The sequence below is a fragment of the Xenopus laevis genome, chromosome 1S, assembly GCF_017654675.1.
Source record: "Xenopus laevis strain J_2021 chromosome 1S, Xenopus_laevis_v10.1, whole genome shotgun sequence".
Lineage (NCBI taxonomy): Eukaryota > Metazoa > Chordata > Amphibia > Anura > Pipidae > Xenopus > Xenopus laevis.
Window position 1 is genome coordinate 117956505 of NC_054372.1, and position 27940 is coordinate 117984444.

The 27940-nt window shown below is 37.0% G+C and overlaps 1 protein-coding gene across 3 annotated transcripts in view; it reads left to right on the forward strand.

Annotated features, from left to right (window-relative positions):
* The window catches only part of rfx3.S (regulatory factor X3 S homeolog), a 179794-nt gene extending 164450 nt beyond the window's left edge, over positions 1-15344 (forward strand). For 2 of the 3 annotated variants that reach the window (XM_018241623.2, XM_041580130.1), the window contains exons 13-18: positions 2436-2533; positions 3658-3807; positions 3964-4172; positions 5876-6029; positions 7351-7393; positions 9929-15344. In XM_018241623.2, the coding sequence (XP_018097112.1) occupies positions 2436-2533; positions 3658-3807; positions 3964-4172; positions 5876-6029; positions 7351-7393; positions 9929-10194 (920 nt within the window). In that variant the 3' untranslated portion in view covers positions 10195-15344. The remainder of the gene's footprint in view (positions 1-2435; positions 2534-3657; positions 3808-3963; positions 4173-5875; positions 6030-7350; positions 7394-9928) is intronic. The other variant, XM_041580129.1, reaches the window with a different exon arrangement.
* Positions 15345-27940: the final 12596 nt, after the last annotated feature.

Sequence of the window (27940 nt, forward strand, 5' to 3'; positions counted from 1 at the left end):
GCTTTTACTTCTCTGTTCTTTCCTTTTTAATTTTCTGCTAATGCTGCTAAAATGATTCTGTCATGATTTTTATGATGTTGTTTTTATTTCTAAATTACACTGTTAATGATTCAAATAATTCACTCTACAATATAACATTTCATTCCTGAACCGGCAAGTGTGTTTTTTTTTAGTTGTAATATTGGGGTGTAGGCAGCCATCTCAGGTCATTTCTCCTGGTCATGTGCTTTCAGAAAGAGCCTGCACTTTAGGATGGAACTGCTTTCTGGCAGGCTGTTGTTTTTCCTACTCAATGTAACTGAATGTGTTGCAGTGGGACCTGGATTTTACTATTGAGTGCTGTTCCTAGATCTACCAGGGAGCTGTTATCTTGTGTTAGGGAGATGTTATTTGGTTACCTTCCCGTTCTTCTGTTGTTAGGCTGCTGGGGGGGAGGAGGTAATATCACTCCAACTTGCAGTGCAGCAGTAAAAAGAGTGACTGAAGTTTATCAGAGCACAAGTAACATGACTGGGGCAGCTTGGAAACTGACAATATGTCTAGCCCATGTCTGATTTCAAAATTAAATCTAAATAAACCTGTTTTCTCTTTAGAGAAACTAGTGCAGAATTCTGCCGGAGCAGCACTATTAACTGATGCGTTTTCAAAAAAATATTTTTTCCCCATGACAGTATCCCTTTAATGTTGGATGTGAGTGCATTTTCAGTGCATTTAATCTACTAATATTAAGTTGTATTTAGTTCAGTGAATCAGTGCTTTTTATTTTAAACAAAATAATGGGCAGCAATCAGCAAATGGTGTTTGTTACTTTAAAGGGATACTGTCATGGGAAAAAACATTTTTTTCAAAATGAATCAGTTAATAGTGCTGCTCCAGCAGAATTCTGCACTGAAATCCATTTCTCAAAAGACAAACAGATTTTTTTATATTCAATTTTGAAATCTGACATGGGGCTAGACATTTTGTCAATTTCCCAGCTGCCCCAAGTCATGTGACTTGTGCTCTGATAAACTTCAATCACTCTTTACTGCTGTACTGCAAGTTGGAGTGATATCACCCCCCTCCCTTTCCCCCCCAGCAGCCAAACAAAAGAACAATGGGAAAGTAACCAGATAGCAGCTCCCTAACACAAGATAACAGCTGCCTGGTAGATCTAAGAACAACACTCAATAGTAAAAACCCATGTCCCACTGAGACACATTCAGTTACATTGAGAAGGAAAAACAGCAGCCTGCCATAAAGCATTTCTCTCCTAAAGTGCAGGCACAAGTCACATGACCAGGGGCAGCTGGGAAATTGACAAAATGTGTAGCCCCATGTCAGATTTCAAAATTGAATATAAAAAAATCTGTTTGCTCTTTTGAGAAATGGATTGCAGTGCAGAATTCTGCTGGAGCAGCACTATTAACTGATTCATTTTGAAATTTTTTTTTTTCCCATGACAGTATCCCTTTAACAACAAAAATTAAGTAAGCGCTTGTTGCTGTTAAAAGAAAGGGGTATTACCAACAAGTGTGTCCTGGGACATGATTGCCATTGTTTGAGGTGCACTGGTGTCTAGTAATATTTATAGTGCTTGAAGTAAGAATACTAATAATTTTTAAATAATTACATACCTCAGGGCATATTCTCAGTACAGGTTGTGCCCCAGGTTGTGTTCACTATACCACTCTCAGATCTGGACTCCTTTATCTCACACTATTATTAGTAATTTGCACTAATATTTAAAGTACAACGTCAAATACAGTGTCTTTGTTTATTTACATTTTTAACATTTTTACTTGTTTTAATTCAGCAGTAGGTTAAAGTGTAAAGTCACAATTTCAACTTAAAGGAGTCCTTAATCTCAAATTGCATTTTTTGCATAATGGCATTTTGCAATTTGTATTGGATGAAACTTGGTATTTTATTTCATTATACAAAGTATGGTTTCCATAGGTGAGCCTGTGTATGTTTGTACTCTTCAGTGGGAGGAGTTAAGGATGCTCTGACAAGGTAACCTTATGTACAGACAGTAATAAAACGTGGTAAGATTTTCATAGAAAAAAGCTGGTATGTCTGTTAAGATTTATCAAGGACTAAACCACTCTCAGACATGTACAGTACAGTGTGGCTTTTCTGTTTTAAGAAGAATAGCCATACAGCATGTATTATTTTTTAATTCAATAGTTGGAAAGGGCAGTGCCCTTTTAAATGTTGTTTGTATTTCTTTTTGTGTTAAGGTTCCATTGCACCCATAACATAATGACAACTGCAGCAGATGCAGTAGAATACTCTATTGGTGACTTGTGGTTCAGATAAAAGAAATCTCCAGTCCAGACCTCTCACTGTCCTGATACTCAGGTTTTGAAAAAGAAAAATAATTTTTCCGCTATAATTTCATTTCATGATCATAGCCCTGTGTTTTTTACACTGTGTTCTTTCTTTCGGTTTAGGTGCCTTGACCCAAGCCGTTCGCAATTTTGCAAAGAGCCTTGAAGGTTGGCTCTCTAGTGCCATGAGTAATATTCCACAAAGAATGATACACACCAAGGTGAGCTATACCCTGCTGATTATGCCGTTCTTATAAAAATGCTATGTCCAATCTTATGCCACCAAATCATTAGCCTAAACCTAGAAATCCTAATAAGTGATAACCACAGTACCCTGCCCCAAAATTGCTATGGTCTCAGACCATTAAAAAAAAAGTTCAAGTTACAGGTCAATTATACTAGTGTCCACCACTGTTTTCACTAAGAAAAATCGCCCTGCAGAAGTATGACCAGGTTTGTTTACACAGCACCTATTCCTAGTCAGCTCAGCAACAGCCTGCACCATGTCTCTCACTGCTGCTGCCTCTAAACTGACTGCGCCAGACCAGGGGAGCGCAAACCACACTCTCCTCCCTATCTCCTCCCACTCTTCCTCCCTCCCTTTCCTTTCCTCACACTCCCTACTCTTCCAATTACCCCTCAGTCTTTGTACCTTTCCCTTCCAATCCTCCTTTGTGTGGCTTCACCCTGTGTTTGCCTTTGTCCATCCTCCCTCCCTTCCTCCCTTTTTGGTAACTTCTGAGAGCCACCACTGCATCGCACACACTTCCTGACTCTGGCCATGTGACGTCACTTCTGGGTGCATGCCGCGTGAGGCAAGAAGTATGCAGAAGCAGCAGCGGAGGCAGGTGTGGCGGGCTCAGTGGGAAGATATTTAATTTCCCCCAGGTGGCGGCAGGGCCCTTCAGGACGCCACTGATAAGAATTATTGAATAAAAGTTGCAATCAAATTTTCAAGAATGGAGCATGTGTAAAAGCTTGATATGAATATCTCACCATGTTCCATTTCCTGCATAAACCTAAAAACAGCCACATGCCTGTCAAGGATAAACACTGACCAAAGGCAGTGCACAGGAGAAAGCTTACATTTTTCCTACTGGGGAAAGGAAAGATGGCTTCAGGACAAATGTATTTGATCAGTGATATATTAAAAGTGTGTGATAGGATAGGAACCTATTGCTGCTATTGTATTAGAGTTTCCTTTTTACACTTTATACCCTTGTTGCAGCATTTACTCTCTGGTTTGTAAAGCAGGGGCTACAACACTGAAAAAAATGTTGTTATCTTTGACAGTGAAAATAAAATGTGTACAGATATGTACATATTAGCATTTCTGTGTTGACAGGTTGCTGCTGTAAGTGCCTTTGCCCAAACTCTGCGCAGATACACATCCCTTAATCACTTGGCTCAAGCAGCTCGTGCAGTGCTGCAGAACACATCTCAGATCAACCAGATGCTGAATGACCTCAACCGTGTGGACTTCGCCAACGTCCAGGTAAATCACGTCAGGCTTATAATATTCTATATATATATATATATATATAGAAATATATAAATATTCATTTTCTGCCACTGAGCAATAGGTAAATATACAGGGGTTTTAATGGTAATATGGAGCTCATGGTTATGTGATCTTATTGTCCAATGATAGGAGCAGGCTTCCTGGGTGTGTCAGTGTGATGACAGCATGGTGCAGAGACTAGAAACAGACTTTAAGATGACTCTCCAGCAGCAAAGCACTCTGGAGCAGTGGGCTGCTTGGTTAGACAATGTGGTGACACAAGCCTTGAAACCTTATGAAGGACGACCCAGCTTTCCTAAAGCAGCCCGACAGTTTCTTCTCAAGTGGTCATTTTACAGGTACCCTCGCTCTACACCTATTATATACACTACAGCTTCATGTGCTGTGTGTTACAATCCATAGGTGCTCTGTGTTACAGTCCCATCAAAAATGCATGGTACATTATATTTTCTTTTAAAAACAGTGCTCTGTACATGCTTTGGTGTGTATTCAGAAAACCTAAAATCCAATATTGTATAAGCTTACACTCACTGTTATTAACATTGACTTAGACCTTTTGTGCAATTCTGAGTATACATCAACTTTATTTAGTTTAGACTGATGCTGCCATCTAACCCTTCCCCCTGGGCCTTTTGGTTGCTCTATAATTTGACCTGCTTCACTCCCTTTGCTGCCAGCAAAGTGCCTATAGGGAAACCTACAGAATTCCTATGCAGTTTTACAGCAGCTAAATCTCTAATTTTCTGCAGTGAGTGCAATAATACCGGATGGCATCTATAAAAGCCTACAGGAGCCTTAGAGCAGTAAATGTATGGACCTCCAAAACTTACATGTGCGTTGGTGTTTTGACTTGGCAGCATTTAGTAACTACTGAAAATGTAACAAAAGGAAAAAAACATTTAGGTTATCTTAAATTGAGACTAAAGTCTGATCAGTCAAGAAAGAAAATACCATATAATTTGGTTTTTAAATTACATAACACATTTAAATGGAGAAACATAGATACAACATAGATACATAGAGTACATCCTGAAGGTCTTCAGTAATTGCAATACATGTCTGCAACAAATATTCTATATGAAATCCAAATCACTGGGTAGTCTGGTAAGCATTTAATAGTTGTCAAGTTGTAAATAGATAATAGTAATGTCTAAATCATTAAAAAGTACCAGCACAAAAATATCATGTACATCATACATAAATAATTGAAAATTAAAATACAAGAGGGATCCTCAGAGGAAGGATGAATGCTCCTATTCATGGGCTTGACCCTATAGAAGAAGTAACTTGTATAAATACACATTTCTGCAAATGTTTTACTCTATGAATAAATAAATCTATGCAAGTGTCAAGGGGTCATATTTTTTAAATAAATTGCAAACACAGGGATTCTCTGATACTGTAAACATAGTAAACATTGAACTAAAATGTTCGCCATATAAAGGGGTGTGCCCCCCAAAACAACCAGGGATCTCCCACCTTCACCAACTCTGTTGTGGTGGTAATTATTCTACATAAATTGATTCAGGCAAAGAGACACCTTATTTTCACTTTTACGTTTTATACTTGTGTATATCTTTGTCCAACACAATTAATAGAACTTATGTTAAAAATTTGCCTACTTTTTTTTTTTTAATCTGTTTGAGTTTATTACTTACTTTTATGCTATTGTGCTTCATTTGACTTTTATTAATGAAATTATTTATGTACACAAACTGTGCAAGCCAGTATTTTTAAAATCTTTAACAGAAGAGGTTTTATTAAGAAATGGATATGTTTTATGACGCTTCACTGGTTTCGAGAGAGTTAAGTCAGTCTTTATTTATTGCACTCCAAAAAGGCATACAGGAGTCAATTTGCAGAGAAGCCTACAGTTAATTTGCTCCTTTTATCTTATTTTTATCTTATAGTGTATATTTAAAGCAGGCAAATCTGGATAATTAAAGAAATATCTTTACAATTTGAATTATGCACTGAGAATGGTAATATTTAAACCTGTAAACTTTTCTTGTTTTTCCCTTTCATTGCCTTTTTAAAACAGTTCTATGGTTATTCGAGACTTAACCTTGCGCAGTGCTGCCAGCTTTGGTTCTTTCCACCTGATTCGCCTTCTCTACGATGAATACATGTTTTATTTAGTTGAGCACAGAGTTGCCCAGGCAACTGGAGAATCACCGATTGCAATCATGGGAGAGGTGAGTCTGTCAACAAACATTTAATTTACTAGCTTTTTTTCTAATGAATACACCTTTACTACAAGTATGTTTTAAATCCTGTTTGTTAAATAAAGAACATTTGGTGTCTACAAAAAAATCTTTTAATCTCAAGACCCTTTTTTTACGATGCATGATTACAGAAGGGTTTTTTTACCGGTTACCGGTGACCGTCTGGAAAAGCTTTTGGAAGATTATTTTAAACAGACATAATAACCTACTTCTGAGTCTGATCAGAAGGACAAGTGTTTGACATTTCAGTTGTTGCACAGTAATTAAAGTGAACATTTGCCTAAAAATATACTTTACGAAGTAACTTGATGAATGAGCTTTCTTTCACTACTAACCTTCAAATTCTTATCCTGTCACTTTTGGGGCTTCTTTTCAAGCCATCTCTTGCAATGAAATGTATACTAATATAATGTAATACAGTGCAGTATCATGAGTTCACCATGTTTTTTTGAGAAAAAAAAGTTTTCTGTATTATTGTGACCCGCCATCCTTAAAACTGAGGATCGGTCTGATTAATCTGTCTTTCATTTAATGAAGTAGCTCATGGGCCTGAGCAACACTGAATAGGTCTGCCACCCATCAGAACCTTGCAAAATATTATTTGTTTTTTTTTATACATTTATTTAAAATTTGTAAAACACTCTATAGCTCTGGGCGCTTCTGGCTCTGCTGTCTTTTTTGTTACATCATTGCTGTCTTGAATTTGACAGAAAATAGTGAGTCAAAAATGACTGTATCAAGCAGTCATTAAGAGTTATGGTTTAAACCTAAATATTGTGTTCTAATGAGTTTTACATTGAATAGTCATTATTGCATCACTATTTATATAAAAAAAAAAATACAAAATAGTTTTATCTTTAACATGTTTATAGCTTAAATGAATGAAAATTTTCTCCACTCTGAATTCATAAAATCCAAAATGGTAAAATGATACAGTTAAAGGATTTGTTATCTGGAATGCTTTGCATAATTTGTTTAAAATGCACTCTTTCCATAATTCAGAGCTTCAGATAAAGGGTTTCTAGATAAGAGATCCCATGCCTGTATTTAAGGTGTAGATCCAATTTCCAGCAATTTTTATCTGTATAGACTCATAAATGCTTTATAAACAGGCAATTTTATTTTCTTCAAAGTGTGTTAGAACTACATAGGCTATATAATACTGTATATAAGAACTAAATGAATTGGTATGTTATGATATGGTATTCAGAAAGTAAAATACTTTTTCATTTGCCATAGTTATATGTATGCATTAATTAACTCCTAATACCTTTTTATTTTCTGTCCCTAGTTTGGAGATTTAAATGATGCATCACCAGGAAATATGGAAAAAGGTAAGTAGCTAAGAGTATGCTAAGAGTGATATCTGACAGCAGTGTGTTGGTATCTACAGTATATCTGTTTGTAAAGCCTGCTGCATTCATCTTTGCATGTGTAGCTATAGCATGTTTTAGCATGTTTTATTCATGGCTTGTGCAAATCCATTGCTTATTTCCTACTTATATTGCACTTGAATAGCAGTTGATTCTGCTGTCAAGCAGCGACTATTTTGAAACCTCTGGGGCATACGCAGGGCCATGTATGTACTGGAAAAGCCAAATGCCTCTGGAGACTGCACAGTTTGTCCTCTGTTCACACAATTATTATATGTTAGCTGCAATGGATATAATGGCAATTAGGGGGGAAATAGCTGTTACTTGTTTTGCATTGGAGCTATGAGGGTCTAACAAGTGCTAGCCTTGTTACGTGATCATATTGGCATTGACAGTTCCAAAACATACATTCTATTTTTAGCAGCTTGTGTTTTCATTTTCAAATCATTGTATTTGGCAAGTGTTATTTGGCAGCCATTTGTTTCAAGGGTAATTTTCCCTATTTGTGTGCTTTGGCTTGAGCATGTAGCACTGCTAAGTGGCACTATACTCTGATCTTTCCACTAATAAATGCCTTTAACTGACAAATACTTGTGCTGTAATATAGTTTTTATCCCTTCTGCAGATAATAGCAAGACATGTTCTTGTTACAGTGCTTTATAGTATTTTATTGCCCCTGGCCTGCTGTCTGTGCCATTGCAGCATGAAAAATGTAACTTGTAGCAAGAATTGGCCAGAGCAAATTGTAGTAAATCCCATAGTCACACAGTTTATCAGTTAACACAACATGTGTCTTGGGTAACTTTAGTGATGGAATCTGTTATAACTGAATTGTATATCTTTGTAAAAAACAAACAAACCCAGAAATGTGAAGAGTTATTATTTATCAAGATGCAAAAGAAGAATAATAATGACTGCGACCTTCTTTGCCTTATGTGAATGACTGCTTTTAAATAGTTGCTGTGCTAAACTTCAAATAATACATTCTCAGGTATAAAAATATACTGAAATGAATGAATATGAGCCCAAATCCTGTCAGTAATAATGCTTGATACTAAAATTAAATATAGACAACATACACTGTAAACTGTTTTTAAATTTCGGCAAGGTGTCATGGCATGGATCTGTTCTTTTGTATAAGGATGCCTTTTAGTATTCTCTGTCAAACAGTCAATGTTTTTGGCAAAGTGCACTGAAAACAAGCTTCTGTTTAAAAAAAAAAAAATCTTTCTCTTGTTTGAAATTAAACAAAAAGACACTATTAATAAATACACTTCTAATAAAAAAACCTATTAACCTGACAGGCTTAACGCTTTAGATAACAGTAATGTTTCAACTTGGGTGTTAGGCTTTAGAGTATAATCTAGGGCAGTGATCCCCAACCAGTAGCTCGTGAGCAACATGTTGTAACCCAGCTCCTTGGATGTTGCTCCCAGTGGCCTCAAATCAGTTGCTTATTTTTGAATTCCTGGCTTGGAGGCAAGTTTTGGTTGCATAAAAACCACATGTACTGCAAAACACAGCCTCTTGTAGTCTGCCATTCCACATAGGGGCCATCAATAATCAATCACAACCCTTATTTGGCACCACCCAGGAACTTGTTTCATGCTTGTGTTGCTCCCCAACTCTTTTTACATCTGAATGTTGCTCACGCATGAAAAAGGTTGGGGACTCCTAATCTAGGGATGATAGAATACTCTCAGGCAGACAAAAGGCTCTAGGTTATTACTTTTTACAGCATTTCTCCCATCAATGGCCTGTGCCAAATATAATGCAATACATTTGAGGCATGCAGTACATCTGAATATTAGCCAAAATCCTGTCAATAATAATACTTGATACTATAATGAAATATAGACAACATACACTGTAAACTGTTTTTAAATTTTGGCAAGGTGTCATGGCATGGATCTGTTCTTTTGTATAAGATCTTTATTTAACTCTTTCTCTGTACTTGCTTCTGCTGATTAGAAAGTAGAATAATATTCATAGTGTCTGCATTGATATTCTGAGACAATATATAGTTAGATGTCTTTAAAGTTTTTGCATTGTATTCTTAAGTCTTTATAGTCTTAAATCGCTGTCTGGTTGATGGGACAGTGACATCCAGAAAATGGATGCCTATTAATTCTAAGACTAGAACTTATAATAATTATTCATTTTTCATTACAGTGTTGATTCATTCTTCTGTTCATCTCCCAGTTGGCCATTCAATGCACGGCTTGTGGCTTGAGTAAATAGGGCCGCAGCTACCAGATTTGATGCCCAAACTGGAGAGAAACAGTAAAAGCACACAATATATAAACATAATAAAAAATAAAGGAAATCTGTTATTGTTTCAGATTATCAATTAAAACACCATACTAGAATTTTATTATAAGGTGAACTTGCCTTTTAATATTCTTACTTCTCTATCTGTTTATGATTGATGAAATGAATGTTGTGCAATTTTCCTAAATCTCTCTCTCACACTTTCCTCCTTTCTCTTTGTGCTAGTTTCATGGTTGTTTGTTTGTGCAGATGAAGGCAGCGATGTGGAAAGTGAAATAGATGAAGAGCTTGATGACTCTGGAGAGCCCCCAGCCAAGAGGGAAAAGACAGAGCTAAGCCAAGCATTCCCAGTGGGCTGCATGCAGCCATCACTGGAGAGTAGTGTTCAGCAAAGCCTGGTCTTAAATCAGCTGCACAGCGAGCACATTGTTACCAGCACTCAGACCATCAGGCAATGCAGTGCCACTGGAAATACCTACACTGCAGTCTAGCTAATAAAAAAGCTTGCATAAGTGGGATGTATAAATATTTGTACATCAGGCTAAAATGAGTGGCAGCAGAACAGCTTATGACTGAAATGTGACTGTTTCTGGCCTTTCTGACACACCTTTTTTTAATACTTACCCCAAACATTGGCCCCTCCAACTCTTACATTGTACAATAGATTTTTCAGACATCTCATTGTTTATATTATGTTTTAATATATATATATATATATATTGTTTCTCTATCTGTTCCTTACTACCCAAACCTTTCTTTCATTTTAGAAATTGAGTTTGCGTTTCTATTTTATTGCTAGCTCAGTAGTAAGTTAATTATTTGCACCTCTGTAAAAGTAGATCATCTTCATTTACACTGGAAATATATAATGTGACAGCTGAGGCATGAAACAAGGGGACAACCCAAAAAATGTGCAAGAAATACTGGTATAAGTTGTTTATATGTGAGAGGGTGTATGTGTTGGTTATTGTAATATAATACAAAGGAGTATATATGCATTCTCTCCTATGTTGTATAAGTCAATATCATGAATTACGTAACTAAATGCAGCAAGCTAAATAAGTGCGTTGTAATGCAAGTGAAAAAAGTATAATTTTTGTCTAATGGTCAGCAACACAAGCAATTTCCGTTAATTGTGTTCATTAATTTTTGGCTTGACGTGTAAACTCTAAGGGGGTTCATTAAGAGACTGTGTAAGTGGGTCAGAAAAGAAATTGACAGCGTAATGTACATAGGCCCTAGAACGTGTTAAATATCTCTTAAGCGTTCCCCTGCTTCTCCGTTGGAAAACTACTGATCCAGTGATGGGCACACTTGCGCAGATGTTATATACTGTTAAGTAAAGCCCATATTAAATGGGTAAAGAAACCATTAAAATATAAGAACTTAGGCAAACGTACCTGAGATAAACTAAATTGTTTACTCCTTTCTCCCTGGCCTGGGTACTAAATTTTTGGATAAGAGTGTTTGTAACAACATGAGTAGATTACATTCATCAAATATGGGGATCCTGATATGTGGCATTCAGAAGTCTGTAATAAGACTTCTGAAAGAAAAAGAAAGTCAGGGAGAGAGGGTTAAAGAAGCACAGGCTGGCTAGATAGGGTCTGAATTTAGAAAATGGCTTTCCTTTGTTCTTAATTTTGTAACAGTACGTAATTGCACTGCTGTGTACATACATATATATATATATATATATATATATATATATATATATATATATATATATATATACATACACACATACTGTATGTGTTATCTGCAATGCTTGAGACCTGACGTTTTCTGGATGGAAAGGATCTTTCTATAGTTTGGACCACCATACCTTACCTCTGGTTAATATTATTCAAACATCGCATTAACCCAATAGGATTGTTTTGCTAACAATATGAATTCACGCAGCTTCATTATTGCAAGGAAAAATTAAATCATTTTTAAAAATTAGAATTATTTGCTTAAAATGGAGTCTATTGGAGATGGACTTCCTGTAATTCTGAATAACACGTTTCCAGTGGCATATATATATATACAGTATAGACTGCTGGAAATTTGACAACCATTTGTTCTTGATATCAATGCTAAATGCTAAAGTACTTTGGAACTGAGAGCACTATTGAGTATATTTTTCGTCTTCAAGGGTTTTCAGTTACCAATCTAACACTGACTGTATTCATCAAATTAGGGAGACAGTTGCTCCAATGTATGGTTATAGCTTTGGTATTTGGTATAAAAAATTTCTATAAATGATACTTATTTTATTAATGGGTGACCTTAACTAACACTACAGTAAGTCATCCCACTAACTGCCTAGTGTTTGGTACATGGTGCATAAAGTATACTCAAGATGTAATGATATCTATGTTATCTACTATGTACCTTGGGCTGGGTGGTTAGAGAGATTACTTACAGTAGTGTTCTCTAGGTAACCCACTAATAATAAAATTACAGATTTATAGGACACCTTCAACAACTAAAACTGATAGATGGACTATTCTAAATCTATGAACAAATGTGATAATGTTAACATCCTTCTGGTCACCCATTATTATATTAGTAAAATTAAGAGGCCGCTCTTCATGCTGTACAAAACGATAAAAGTCTGAAAAAACAGAGAAACCCTTTGTGATTTAGTGAAAAATTAAAGGATTATTTTTAGAAATCAAAAATATTTTTACCTCTAAAAATATTTCAGTTGCCCATTGCTATAATGTTTGAGCCTGGAATCAGCTGGATACATTTATAAACTCATCTCATTTGTTTTTAAAGTCCAGAACTATAACAGGACAAACAAAACCACCTTAAGGCCCCTTGTGGACACTGAGTGCCACTCACTATTAATTGGTTGTTGTCTCGAAATTGTATAGAACAGACTACAACTTTAATTATTTGGTGGGAAAAAACACTAGGTTTGTGGTCTGAGATGACTGGTACCTCTAAGTAGACCAGGGCTGTACAGGATGCCCTTCAACCTTTGGCCATCTACAGTGGAGTAGTTGTTGATGCAGGTTGGACGTTCCATATATAGGAGGTTAAATAAATAGCCCTAATGGAAACTTCATTGGATGAAGCTCTTGTGTCTTTCAGCCATGCATGATAGATTTGTGTGTTATAGCAAGTAGATGAAATTGTGTGAAAAGACTAAAACATAATACATTTTAGACAGTGTACCTGGCTCACCTTATTGGAACTTATTCCCGCTCACATAGGTTTAGAACGGGTGGCTAGACAAACCATTACCAATTAAGAATGTACTTCAGGGATCACTGTACCTCGCCTATTTCACAGTGCCTTAAACAGAACTGAAGCTAAGATGTCGTTTTTTTGGTTTAATTTTTCCTTTTTAACATTACTCAACAATGCGTGTCTGCTTGTTTTTGGCCCCAAAAAGTGTGGACAGCCTTCATCATTGCATTATATTTGTAGGCCATGTTGCTATGTGCATTGAGAATAGACTGCTCTCGACCTTTAGATATTTGTTATTTTTAGTAGTTTCATGGAAAGTGCAGATGTTATTCTGATATCTAACACCTAAGCTAAGAGGTTGATTTATTAACAAATGTAAATAATTACAGTGCAGTTGCTAATACCAACCAATCAGAAATTAGATTTTAATATTCTACTGCAAGTTAAAAATTAGAGCAAAGACCTGAATGGTTAGTACTGTCAACTCCGTTTGTGCAAGTTTGCAGCTTTGTATGAAATACCCTTGTAAGTCTCTGGTAACACACAAGTCATGCGTCTCACCTTAAGGTGTGCAAAGCAAAATAAAACAAAGACATGGAAGTCAAGGTAGATTTTTGGGGAGGATGGCATTTTTACAAAGGCTGTTGGATGGTGGTATGACTTGTTGACATTTATGACGAGAAGAGATGGTGGACTTTAGCTTTGATATGCGGTGTCAACCCCTTCTTCATTGCCTTCTCTTACTTCAGCCCTGATTCCAATAAGGCTGATAATTACAGAAGATATAATATAAAATCAGGCTTGCAAGTTTCTGATTACCACAAATTTCGCATTCATCGTGGTGTACCCTAAGGGTCATTTTCTGCATGGTATTTACATAATAAAAACAATGCAACTGTATCTGTGTGAGTTTCAGAGGAACATTGCTATTCTCCACCGTAACTGCTACTCACTGCCTATAGTGATTTGATGTTTTTTTGGATATACAAATCTGGATTTTGAAATGCTAAATGGCAAGTCTATTGTCAAATAATTCAATGACTTCTTCATGATTATTTTTGTGCAGCAGGAATGAGTAGCTATCGACATTGTGCTGTATAAAACCATATGATTGTTTACCATTGGCAGTATGCAGCTATCCACAGTGATATGGAAATAGAAGTAAATCTAGAGCAATTGGACTGAAGACGTGGACTACTCATTGGAGCAGCTTCTTAGCTCAGCTCACATACAGAAAATTCTTGGCATGTAAACTATTCCAATAATCCAGTCACAATGGTGAAATGTAACAATACAGAGAGGTGACAAAGAATATACCTGATACAGAAAGTAATTTACAAACTTTAATAATAGCTGATGACAGCGCACTTGTAGACAGCGATTGGAGGATCTGCTTTTTCACATTAAGTTCACACCAGCATTTCTTTTGCACTGGCATTAATAGTTGTATTCACCAGCATGAGCACACAGCTTAGAGGAAATACAATTACAGTTGTAATAAATAAGTAGATGAAAGATAGCTGCCCTTTGAAATGTGTAATAGCATAAAGATCATTGGACACACTCACGGTTATATCAGTGGAAATGCAGTATGGCAAATTTAGATACATACAAATAGATATAGCAGATCATTTGCTAACACTACTGCTAATGTAGGGCAAAAATATTGTCCATTTTTCTTTTAAAAAAAAATTGGGAAAATGCTATAGTTATAAAATGCACCTAAATTGTAGTGTATATTTAATACATCTGGCTTTAAAATATGTTTTATTTTTGTATTTGATTTGTGAGATATTAAATTATCTCAACATGATTTTTTCCTGCTACCAATGTATTCCTGCGTTTTGGCACATGATGGAATTAATATATATAACAAGGCTCTAAATAAAAATATGGTGAATAAATACCCCTTATTGTAAAATATAAGGATATTATAAGTCACAGAGGAGTTCTATGACCATATGCTTTTATATAGGTCATGGAACTCCGAGGTTACTTATAACATCCTCATAATTTCCAACAAGGGCCACTTTATTTATTTATAATACACAAGATTTAGTGACCAAAATTACATCACTAAGCTCCATTTATAACTGATGACATCAAGAGCTGTATATATATATATATATATAGATATATAGATATATATATATATTTGGTTCAGGCAAAATACAGGCAATGGCTCTGGGACTTGGTATGAATCTAGTTTGGGCCTACTAAAATAGTGTGTTGTGAGCAGAAGAAAAACATTAGTTTGTTGATTAATATTACATTTATTAAAAATGATATACATTTGATGTATTTAACATTCATTACCATTTGGGTGCATTTTACAGCTGTGACAGTTGCCATTTAGCATCACTTTGTAGCGGCTTCTGCTTGTTCTGAAGTGTTGTTCTTAAAGGGATACTGTCATGGGAAAAAAACATTTTTTCAAAATAAATCAGTTAATAGTGCTGCTCCAGCAGAATTCTGCACTGAAATCCGTTTCTCAAAAGAGCAAACAGATTTTTTTATATTCAATTTTGAAATCTGACATGGGGCTAGACATATTGTCAATTTCCCAGCTGCCCCAAGTCATGTGACTTGTGCTCTGATAAACTTCAATCACTCTTTACTGCTGTACTGCAAGTTGGAGTGATATCACCCCCCTCCCTTTTCCCCCCCAGCAGCCAAACAAAAGAGCAATGGGAAGGTAACCAGATAGCAGCTCCCTAACACAAGATAACAGCTGCCTGGTAGATCTAAGAACAACACTCAATAGGAAAAACCCATGTCCCACTGAGACACATTCAGTTACATTGAGAAGGAAAAACAGCAGCCTGTCAGAAAGCATTTCTCTCCTAAAGTGCAGGCACAAGTCACATGACCAGGGGCAGCTGGGAAATTGACAAAATGTCTAGCCCCATGTCAGATTTAAAAATTGAATGTAAAAATTTCTGTTTGCTCTTTTGAGAAATGGATTTCAGTGCAGAATTCTGCTGGAGTAGCACTATTAACTGATGCGTTTTGAAAAAAACATGTTTTCCGATGACAAGATCCCTTTAATTTGAGCTTAGTCCCACATGTGGCTTAAGACAACTAAAAAACTGTCTAGCTCATTTCTGTACCATGTTTATGTACACCAAGGTACTTCTATTTATCAGGCTGAAAGAAATTCTGTAGACTAAAACTCTTTCATATTGCTTTCAGCAGCTTTTGACACAATATATACATGATACATCTAATTTCAATATTTCATGTTTCTGCTCTACTTGCGAGTATATAATTGGTGGTTATCCTTGTGAGTGACAAGTATTAATCCATTTATGTAGCCAGCCTTCATATGCGATTGCTTTTCTATCCCTTTTATAAATACATACATTAGTGACTCTGACCCATTTTGTCTTTTCTGTCTAAGGCTGTAGTAAGGGCCATGGTAGAGGTTTTATAATCTATTACATTAGAACACAGCATATGGATGGATTTATTTAACGGTCTCTTTTTTTAATTTAGCTTAATATTGTCTGGTTTGAGGCATACAACTTCTGTACTGATTCCTAGATTTGGGGAACTCATAATGGGTTTCCTTTACAATTACCTGAGTATGAAAGTTCAAAAATGAGGACCTTAGTAGCAAACACCATTTTTCACCATGACAGATGAGGTACTTTGTTACGCCTTAATTACCACAACAAAACACGTCACAAGTATATTTCACAATTAAGTATGTTATATGGCCAGCCATCTGAACCAAATGTCTAACTAAAAGTAAACATAACGTTTGTTCCATCCGTTCATTATGGGTCCAACTACTGGCCTCCACTCTTGTGTCTGGGGGGGAAGTTTCTGGTGTCTGATCTATGGTAACCATTTGTCCCTTGAAGGTAGATGAGGGCGGTTGGACCTTGCAAATTGGCAGAGGATCCCCTTGCCAAAAATATAACCCATTCAGCTGACGTTCAGAGTCCTTTTAAAAAAGTTACTGGTAATTTTTATTTTTTAAGAACATCCCTTTTGTACAATACTCATACCCTTTATTTACTCTTATTTTATCAGTCCAGAGTGCTCGGTCACAGTGTTAATTTGCATTTACATCTATTTTCAGAGAAAATATCCTTCTCCACCTCAAAATAATCCCACTGCAATCAAAAACATTTTCTAACGATGTACTAATCCTCTACCAGCATCTAAGTGAGGTTTTCCTCTATGCATTATTTGTATTGTTAGTATTTTAAGCCTCCCCCTTGTTTAATTAATTTTACTTCTTGATTGCTAACACATTAAGGATCACACCTTTTTTTCCCCTGGAAACCAATAAAGCAAAGAGTGGTCCTTAGTTTGGACACATTAAAATCTAGTTCATGTTAATGCTGTTTGTGCAGGACAGCATGTCATTTTTTGGGACACAGGATTTAAGCATCAAGGCATAAGTCATACGAAGACCAATATACAAGATTACTTTGGTGCTTTCACTTCTGCCTTTCTATGCTGATCAGAGGCTATAAAACCCACAACCAGCTTTGGTCTTTGTATTTTAGTATATCTTGTGCTTGTGATATAAATATATATTTTTTAAAGGACTGATAAAGTCAATTTGTGACCAAATATTCATGTTTAGGGTTTTTCTTCAAAGTTTTAGAAAACATTACTGACATAAAGAAGTGTCTTGGAAATGTCGAGTACACGATACAGATTTTTTGTAATTCTCATACTGTAAACTCTTTGGAAAAGGGGATTTTCCACATAATGCAACATAGTTATAGTGGTAATATACAAATTATTACTACTCTTTTCGTTCAATTCGGAGTAGTCGCTGAAATGTAAATGTGGTGGTTTATAGCTCCTCCTTGCTCCCAGGGTTTAAATGATTGTTGACACACAGCTCTCCCAAAATTAATTTACATTTCAATTTTACTTAAACTTTTAGAAGTGTTTTTTTTTTTGTTCTGTTGTGTAGCCTTATACAATTTTGAGTGCCAGAAATGTTGCGCACGTATTCGTTGATGCACAATGCCGATTCAGTTCTGTTAAAATGAAATCTACTTTTATTCTAGTCTTTAAATTCAGTCAACTTCTCTACAAATCATTGATGAGGAATTTTGAGGAATCTGCACTGCTTATTTTTCATTCTAACAAAGACAATAAAAACTGGAATAGATACATAATTCTAAGTTTCCAATATTAGGAAGTTTATTTATTGTACAGCTGTACATAAACCTTTGAGCATTGCAAAATAGAGAATTAATAAGCACTACTTACATGGATACAAGAACCAATGTGTGTTTGGTCAACATCTCATTTTCTTTCAGGGCGGCAGCAGGTGTTGTATTACTTGTTTATCATGGTATGTTGCAACTATTAAGTACTATGTTGTGGAAGAGAGAAATCCAATAACTGAAGAGGTGCAGTTGGCCATGTAGTTCTTCAATAGATCTGTAATATGCTCCTTAAATCGCTACGGGGGAGATTGTCAACTGGGAAATTAAGAAGGATCCCCATCCATTTTTTTTAGGAATAGGTTAACAAATCAACACTTTTCAATACAAATATAAGAGCCGTTAAATAGGTTGAACACAGTTGGGTACATTTGTTTTTAACGGGGTGTTCCAATATGGAAAATGTTTTTTTTTATGATTGTGTCCTTCAGAAGAACTTAAACATTACTATCAGTTGTGTAAAGGACACAAATACCTATAAATATAGGCAGCAATGTATTTGCGTTTGTTAATTCTGACCTGGCATGTTGTTATCTACTTCCTACCAATCACATACTCATGTTTGCTTAAATGAGCAATGTAGTGCCTACTGTTCAACATGTTTCTGGGGAATTTAATAGAGAGGTCGTACTGATTCTGCCCCTCTTTACAAGGCAAAACAAAGAGACATGGGTTTTCTATCGCATCCCACATCTTCATGTATGTTTAACCTTATTCTACAAGTAAGGAACCTTGCTTTATCTTTGCTGAAAAGAAAAATGCAATATTGGTTTGCATAGTGCTGCATTTAAAAGGAACCACTTGGGAACTATAGCAACAGGTTGCAAGCTTCAGTTTATTGAAGGTTTTACCAAATGCTACTGTTTTATTCCCTCTGTATAACACCAGTTTGGAAACTGGATCGCAACTGTATTTTAGCAAATACAGACGGTGTCATAAACGATTACATAGCACTGACATTATTGTGACACCAGTGGGAACGGGAATGCATGGTATAGTTACATTTCAGATAAAACTATCAGGCATGTCAGGGATGTGAGGCAGGTACTTTTGGTCTGTACTGTATTAGACTAGAAAGATAAACTGGAACCAAAAAACAGAAACCAATCTCATCAACCAAGCCTACAGGTTGAAGTATAAATGTACTGTATATATGGTGTTCTGGCTATGGGATGCACTTTTGCAATGCACTGTTTGTGATAAATAGTTTACTTTCCCTTTAAAAAAAGGCAGTGGTATCCTTTAATACTTTAAACAGAATTCCTTTTTCTCTTAATAATGACTGATACAAAATGCCTTTTTTTAAAATGCTGGATCGGAGGCCTTTGCTGAAACCACGTGGTGGCCCTCCTTTTTCTCTGAGGTTCATTTAGCTGTACAATACTCAAAGGGTTGGACACTTATTCTGTTTTTTACAATGATTTACTGTAAATGCTTCTCAGTTTGCATGCCTTGATCATTGCTGCTAGTGATTTGTATGTGCCAGTAGAGATTCGTTTTGTTTATCTGATTATGTTGAGTAAAAGCCACTTACAAAGTGACAGCCTACTTTTGGTTCTTTTCTCTCTCATTTGTTATATATTTACATACTGTACCTCTTTAGTTTTTCTTTAAATAATGTACAACATGCCTTAGCAACACTCCTGGGATTGAAAGCCCCGAGTTATAATATTAAAGTGTTTGGTTCCAGAATAGAGGAAAAAAACATGGGCATCTTACTGGAAAAAAACAAGTTGCCCCATTGCATTATATCTTTAACAAGAAGCCTTTACCCCTGTAAATCAGTTGTGAGATTAGTACAAGCTGTAGGATGTTAGTATTCTACAATAGTTGGAGGGTCTATTCCCATAATTAGCATTTTAGGTGGTTTTCAAAGCATTCCAGTCTTTCCTGAAACGTGAGCCTTTAAAAGGAACATATTGTCGCCCACTGTTGCAAACAAATCTATTATTGACCCAATCATACCACTTATATTCTGAAAATTCTCAGGGCTTTCTTATCCCACAAACTTCAAAAAGACCTCCTTGTTTTAGTTTAAACAGTGTGTCTTTTTTTTTTTATTTAAGTGCCATTTTTTTTTTTTGGTGTGATTCACTGACTCGCTTGGTAAGTGGCCTAGAGCGTTCCTTTAGTTTACAAGCACAGAGGCACAGTAACAGTAGATTTTTCCTTTCTAAGACATAGGCTAAATATATTCTGTAGTACAGGTAGGCAGCTTTCTTTTGTAGCGATTGTATCTGTGTGATAATGTAATGTTCTTTTCCAGTTTTTGCATTACGCTTGAATATATACTTTTTATTGAAAACCTCAATGGACAATACCACGTGCTAATTTTTATTTTTCTTTTGTTTTGTTTTTTTGTAAAATGTATTGGATTTTGTAAATAGGTATTTCCTGATGTGATTTTTTTGTGAGAAATGCTAAATCTTTTAGTTTATTATGTCCTCTCCAAATTGGCAGGAGCTAAATGATAGTTTGTGGGCAATTTGTATTGTGTACTGTACAAATAACTGGGGAACTTTTATAATTATAAAAAAAATATATATATTAACTTTTAGTGTGTTGTTTAAACAAAATGACTGGAACATACTAAAGATATTAGTAGGATTTTTCTGAATATTTCAGACTTGAACTCAGGCTAGCTTTCTTGTGTTGTTTTTCAAAAGAAAATTGTGTCTTGTCTTTTCAAAATTAATAAAATTGTTTTCTTGTTAAATATCCAAAGTTTCATTTCTCTGTAACTTGCACTTATTTCTTGAAACGACACATGAATCATTTTCCAAAACTTTCAGGAAGCACTACGCACAGTAAGGTAAGTCTTTCAGACGTATATTGCTTTTACATGCAACAGAACATTCTATGGATATTCCTACTGGCAGCGTTGCTCCTGCCATGAGGCAACGTGAGAACCGTGTCTCGGGTGGCAGTGAGCGGCCAGTTACAAGGGGTGGCAAAAAGGAATTTTAAGAGGCAATTTTCCAGGTTTTAACCTGGAAATTCAGACCCACTAGCGCTATTGCACTCACTGCATGCGGCCCCTCTTTGACCCACTCTGACACTGATGTTTTAAGCACAGAGCATGAGAGGTGGAGCGTCACCAAAGTGGGAAATGCTTATCAAGCCCTGGGTCCTCTGCATTCTTTGTAGAACATTTTCTTAAAGGAGAATTCAACCCCCCCCACTAACAAAAAACCCTACCCTACATAGCCCCCCCCCAAAAAAGTAACACCTGTAAGTGCCCCTAATCCTGTAATTAGCTCATGGGCACCATCTTCTGGCTCATCCGTATTCTTTGGGTCTTCTTCCTTTTCTTTGGCAATTTCCGTCACTTTAAGAGCAGGTGCAGTAATCACGCACTGGAAGACTGCTCCAACTATGTATGTGCCAAATACAGCGATCACTTCCTGAAGAGTATCAAAGCGCTGAAGATGGCACCCGTGAGCTCCACTGAGCTGACTCTGCAATGAGAGGTAATTAAAGGATTAGGGGCACTTACAGGTGTTATTACCTGTGTGGGGGATGGGAACAGGGAGGGGGGACTATGTAGGGTAGGGTTTCTTGTTAGAAGGGGGGTTGAATTCTCCTTTAAAGGAAACAGAAAGTCAATTTAACTTGGGGTGCTAAAAGTAAATCAGAAAACTGCACTGAGCCAGGGTTCTGGCAGCGAACATCATGGAGGGATCATCTTTGCTTCTTTGTTGTTCAAATCTTCCAGGGCAGGTGCATGCGCAGTAGAATGAAATAGCCAGCTTATTCGTTAAAGTTCAGCTTTTCACACTAATGCGCATGCACCGCCGTGAGCTGAAAGAAGAAGCAGGAAGAGGATCGTTCCGTGGTGCTCGCTGGAATAACCCCGGGCCAGTGCAGTTTTCTCCTGATAGGAGCACCGGCCTGGGATGGCAGGTAAGGAAGTAAAATCAGTTGGGGTGCCTAACTTTTGACACCCCAAGCAACAAATAACTTTCCTTCAGATAGAGCAACCAGTGGGATCATATGCCCTAACAGGGCTGTCTGTAATATATAAATAAGCTGGGATTTCTTAAAATTAGGTTTCATTTCATGTATCAGTGCTAACTTTTAATGGTAAGATATTCAGCTTGTCTCCATCACATCCTAATGATCTTTAAGGGCCTTGCTATCAGAAGATCTGTCACGTATCTATGAACTGGATCACTGTACTGAAGAGGGGGACAAGGCATTCCCTTTATCATTCTCATACATACAGTTTTGAGTATCCCTAAGGACACAAAGATCAGCCATTCTAGTTGCCTTGATTCTTCTCCCTAGGTGGGGTGAGTGTATCTGAAAAAATATCCTCTCTTTCAATAGAATTGATTTTATACAATGATATTCATCCTGGTTTCCAGTATTTTAAACAAGGTATTTGTCCTCTTCTAGCCAAAGATAATGATCTCAAATTGGTTTGTCAAATGAATCAACTATAAAAATGCTGAGTGTCTACACATAAACATATTACAAATAAATGTAGTCATTTTTGTAACAGTATAGACTAAAGCATGGATAAAAAGGGCAGACAGTAGGAATCTTTCAAAGCCAAGGGTGTAGGAAAAGGATCAAATTATACTCCTCGTAGGTAAACTCCCATTGATAAGTCACTATGGTACTAACTGCAGAAATGGGTGGAATTGGGCATTTTGTCTGCTGTTGAAGAGAATCACTTATTGACACAGTTGATTTTTCTAGAGTTTAATATGGGAGGGGAAAGGCAAAGGGGCTAAATCCTACTAGGCTGAGGACAAATGTTAACAGTGCCCCAACTTAAGGACTTAACCCTGTCCATTCCATGTCCAACGTAAGAACCCAACAGACTACAACTGTGTTGGCCAGCTTCAGTATTGGGGAGGCAAGGGGCCAAAAGAAAAATCATAGATTAGGCTGCTTATTAAATGTGAAAACTGTCACAAGGGAGCTTAACCTATGGCACATGACCTAAATGAATCTCCAGGCTGTTTAGAACAGAATCTACAGGATTGTTCCTAATAGATTATTTTTTGACAAAACGGGGAAAAAATCAGCAACAAATAGAGCAGGTGGAAGGGGCAGAGTGACATTATGCACAGATTATAAGAAGAGTGTATAGGTACAGAGCACAATAATACAATGCCATGACGTTGAATAGCTACATAGCCCAGTTGGCTGCACTATTTCTACTTAACCCAATCTCTCTGTGGTAGATGGATGGTAATGGGCAGAAAACAAGCTAAGCTCACCATGTAGGGATAAGTCTCTCCTTACTCCAGGACTGTATTGCTGCTAGCACTTATTATCAGCTAAGGGTAATATATACATGTATGGTGCGTGGTTGGGAATAATTTACTAGGAGTGCCTGATTTTTAGTCTTCTATTATAGAATAGAGGTAGTATAAAAAAAAGTTCTGCATTGTTTTTTCAAATGTTCTGTCATGCTTTCAGGGTTTTGATGAATAGAGGCATTCTCATGCAAATGCACTGGTGTGTGCTATACAGCAGCTGGAAATCCATTAGGGGCTTGTATTCATTCTTATTGCACATGCGCTTATTGATTTCAGCAATCTCTGTCTCTCATCTGCTTGCTCCTGTGACCTGCTCGCCTTTTGTCCTGGCCAGAATGACAGACATGGGGGAGAGTGATTTCGGCTGCTTTTTACCCCCTGCTGGTTGCCATTCTTGTAGCCCCCTGGTACTGCTACAGTTTCTGCACCGACTCTGAATTTCATTTCAGTGCTGTGACATCTTTATCTTTCTTATTCCCCTTTCTAATAGACAGCAGTCATGCAGATGAGTGGCCCCGTACAGAGGATTTCCATTAACCTTTAGATTTTTTCATGCAACATTATCTTTCATAATATGGGTGACAGTTCATGGCATAGCAAAAAAAATGTATTATTAATGGAGGTGCTGTAAACTGATCTGTATAAAGGGCCATTGTTTCAATTAATACAGTTCAACACATAATTAAATGAACGATTAGTTTATATTATAAGATACACAAGTGCCAACAATATTGTGCAAATAACCAGAGAGCTAAATCTTTCTAATGGAGAATAGCATTAAATAGACAGCAAAATACTAACCTTTTAATTGTCACTCTCTTACAGCAACGTGGAACAAATAGAAAGACATTTTAAGTCTTTCCCCAGACAGGCAATTCTGACACTTGAACCCAGATGACAGTTATAGTCTGAAGCACCACTATGTGCACCAGAAGCCCCCCAGCTCTCTCACCCACCAGATTCCTATACCAGTACATTATGGGGGTGATATGGACTATATTATAATAGTAGTTTGTCATGGCTTATTTCTGTGATTGTAATGTGGGTGGGACGTTTATTCACAAGTAAGGACAACAGCACAGGTTTATAAATACACAACTTATTTTACACAAATATCCCTAAAAGAGGAACTTTGGGGCTTTGGAAGAACAAATAAAGCCACTGACAACCAATATACCCTATTATACTTATTATTACTGAATAGTGATTCCAATCCCGACTTTAGGTTACATTGGTTGGTTACATTGAGGTGAAGGATCATCAGTCGCAGAATAAAAAAAAATCCATCTCAATTGCAGCACAATGGTTTCTAATAGGTAAACTGAAAATACAGATGGGGTAGCATTAAATACAGCAGCGCAGGGAAGGGTCCTAAAGGGGGCTCATTTATAAACACTGAGCAAATTTGCATCTGGGGCAATAACCCATAGCAACCAAAACGTGGTTCGATTTTTCCTGCCGGCTGCAGGTAGAACAATGAAAGCAAACTCCTGATTGGTTGTCATTGGTTACTGCCCAGGTGTAATTTTGCCCAGTGTTTATAAATGACCCCTCTTTGGGGCAGATTTACTAAAGGGCGAAGTGGCTAACGCTAACGACATTTCGCCAGAACTCCCATCTGCAGGGACGTCTCCAATTTACTAACAGGTGTAGGCAACAATTCACTAGTGAACTGGACCTTCGCGGTCGTTCGTTCGCAATCTATCGCCAGGTGACTTTTCTTTCTGGTGAACGGTCGTTATTCTGCAACTTCTGTAAAGTGCGAATTTTACTGAACATTGACTTCATCACCTCAGACCAGGCGAACTCCTAAAATGAAGCTAGATCTTCCTCAATCTTATGTCAGTTACATCATATCTTGTCGGAAATGCATTAAAGTTCCAAAAACGCTGGCGACTTTTCTAAAGTGTGATTGCCTGCTAAAGTCCTAACTATTGAACTTTTTTGGGTTAACATTTTACCCCAGACATTTGAGGGGCATGGAACATTCGTTTTAGGGTGGGCTCATGTGTAGGGCATTAGAGGATCTCTTTTGTCTTTATACAGGTTCCTTAGACATTTGTAATAAAAAGTAGCACCAATATCTCTAATAAAGACGTCCATACAACTTTAATGTACCCGCCCTATTCCAATTGACCTTAGCATAAGAGAACTAACAAAGTTTCGCTAGGCAGAAGTGATCGCTAGCGTAATGTCGCTTTGAAACGCTCACACTGCCGAAGTAACGGTAGTGAAAAGTCGCTAGCGTTCGGCACCCAGGACACAACTTTGCATTTTAGTTAATAAGTGAAGTGGAAACTAATTTTCATCTGGCAAAGTGGAGCGAAGTGTGTGAATCGTTTGCTGGCGAAAATTCGCCCTTTTGTGAATCTGACCTTTGTCTCTTGAGTCTAAAAGAAGAAGTGTTACTCAGTTGCCTCATGTACAAGCAGTTACATAGAAGTGGAATATTAATAAATTTAACTTTACAGGTTTTCACCTTTTTGTCAGTGAGGAGAGGCTTGATTTACTAAATTCAGAAAATGCAGAAAACAGCAGAGAATATTTCTTAGACCACATACATAAAATCAGTCATAAAGGTTATGGGTAATAATGTCCTGCTTAACCATGTGACCAGCTGCTCAAGCCCATTCAGCTTTCTCTTATGGTTGTTCTTATGGTTCTAACTGTCTCTCCCGTAAATAACAAAAGCATCTCAGGTTAACACAAATATTTTCCTTAATGATATATAAAGCAAAAAAAGCAATTATATGCTGTGACCTTTTCAAATTGCAATTATCGTTTAATCAACTTCTTCTCCGCCTCAGAGCGCGGAACAGAGCCCTCAGTTTGGAATGTAATGCCAGTGGCATTTATTAAAGTGGCAGAGGTTTATCTCCCTAGTAATTAGCTGTTACAAATTGTTAGCCGGTGTTGCTAAGGTGGCATCAAAGCTGAGTTTGATGGAAGTGAATTATCTCTGAAAACCTCATCCATTCTTTGCCTTTACCCCTCACAGTTCCACTAACTCACTCTCAGCTCCTGACCTTGACTCTCTCCTGCTTCATGCTAAATGATCAGAGATGGCAAAGAGAAGAATTTCATTGTTGTGTGAATGTGTCACTTCCCCTAATAAAGAAGAAATAGACTTAAATGCCTATATAATGTTAGGGGATGATACAGGATAACAATAGGCAGCAGTATGCAATGTAGCTCTGTATATATCAAGATAATACATTGATGGATCATACAGGGAACAATGCAATCAAATAACATACATACATATATACTTTACAAGTACTACTGGTTATATGGAGTCTAGGCAAACCATAAACCTGTGCCAATAAAAGCGTCAGAACTTGCCAGGTTAATCTCCATGTCATATTCATGTTTGTGGATATTAGGAATTATTTACTAAATGGTCACTAAGTAATTTGTCATGAAGTGTCCGCAATCCCACTGACATCTCCCAGCATACCAGGCATTAATTAGTTTGCTGCAAAGCATTGGGAGTGGTGCAAGAGTTTCTCATGGAACAACACCTACTAGGTCTCATCTGTGACCGATTCCTAAGGTAAGTCCAATGAAAAACATATATAGCATACGCCTCCTGTGCTGGATTAGTCTTTGGGTCCTTTCCCTTTTATTAAAAAAAAAATCTTAATTTTTTAATCAGATGGCTTCTGATACATTGCTTCACTAGTCAGAACCAGCAGTGCAACAGTGTAGTGATTTTCAGCTTTAACTGAAAGTCACTTGATCTTGGCTTGGACAGGTGTGGGCTGAAACTGTTGTATCCATTTTGGGCTGGTCACTCTATCTACTTGATGAGAGACCTATTGCCTCGAGGTGGAAGAACTTCACTGGACATTGGGTATGTGGTACAATTTTAGACCCCATTCATGGGAAGGATGTTACCAAGCTGTTGAGTAGCAAATAGATATGCCAGGGTAACATTTTTAGGGCTACAAAGTATATTGGTGGCCTTCATTTGGACTGAAAGTACAGTACTGATCAGTAATGTGATAAACTTAAATTAGTGAGCCAAAATATTAACCTTCAGGCCCAGGCCACCTCTTCTATTAAAACAAACCCATCCTGGAGAAATGTTATGCTGCCGCCACCATCCCCCTGGCAGTTCTTGGGTTGGGAACCTGCTCAGTACACTAGTACGAACTTAAATGAGAATGTGTCCAACCCAGGCCTACACAAGGACTACACTGCCAGATATGAAAAAAGATGGAGGTGATCCACTTTCCATCCAAGCTCCCAGGATCAGTGTGTTTTTTTCTAGAAGAGGTGCACCGGCATGGGGGAGAAGGTTAACCTTTACCTCACTTGAATCATAACAAAATGCATGAACCCTCGAGTAATTAGGCTTCTGTTGTGCATTAAGCAGTCCCTTAAAGGAATTGTACAGTGTAAAAATAAAAACTGGGTAAATAGACAGGCTGTGCAAAATAAAAAGTGTTTCTAATATAGTTAGTTAGCCAAAAATGTAATGTATAAAGGCTGGAGTGATTTGATGTATAACATGTCAGTCTGATCACTACTTCCTGCTTTTCAGCTCTCTTGGTTTACACTGACTGGTTACCCTGGCTACC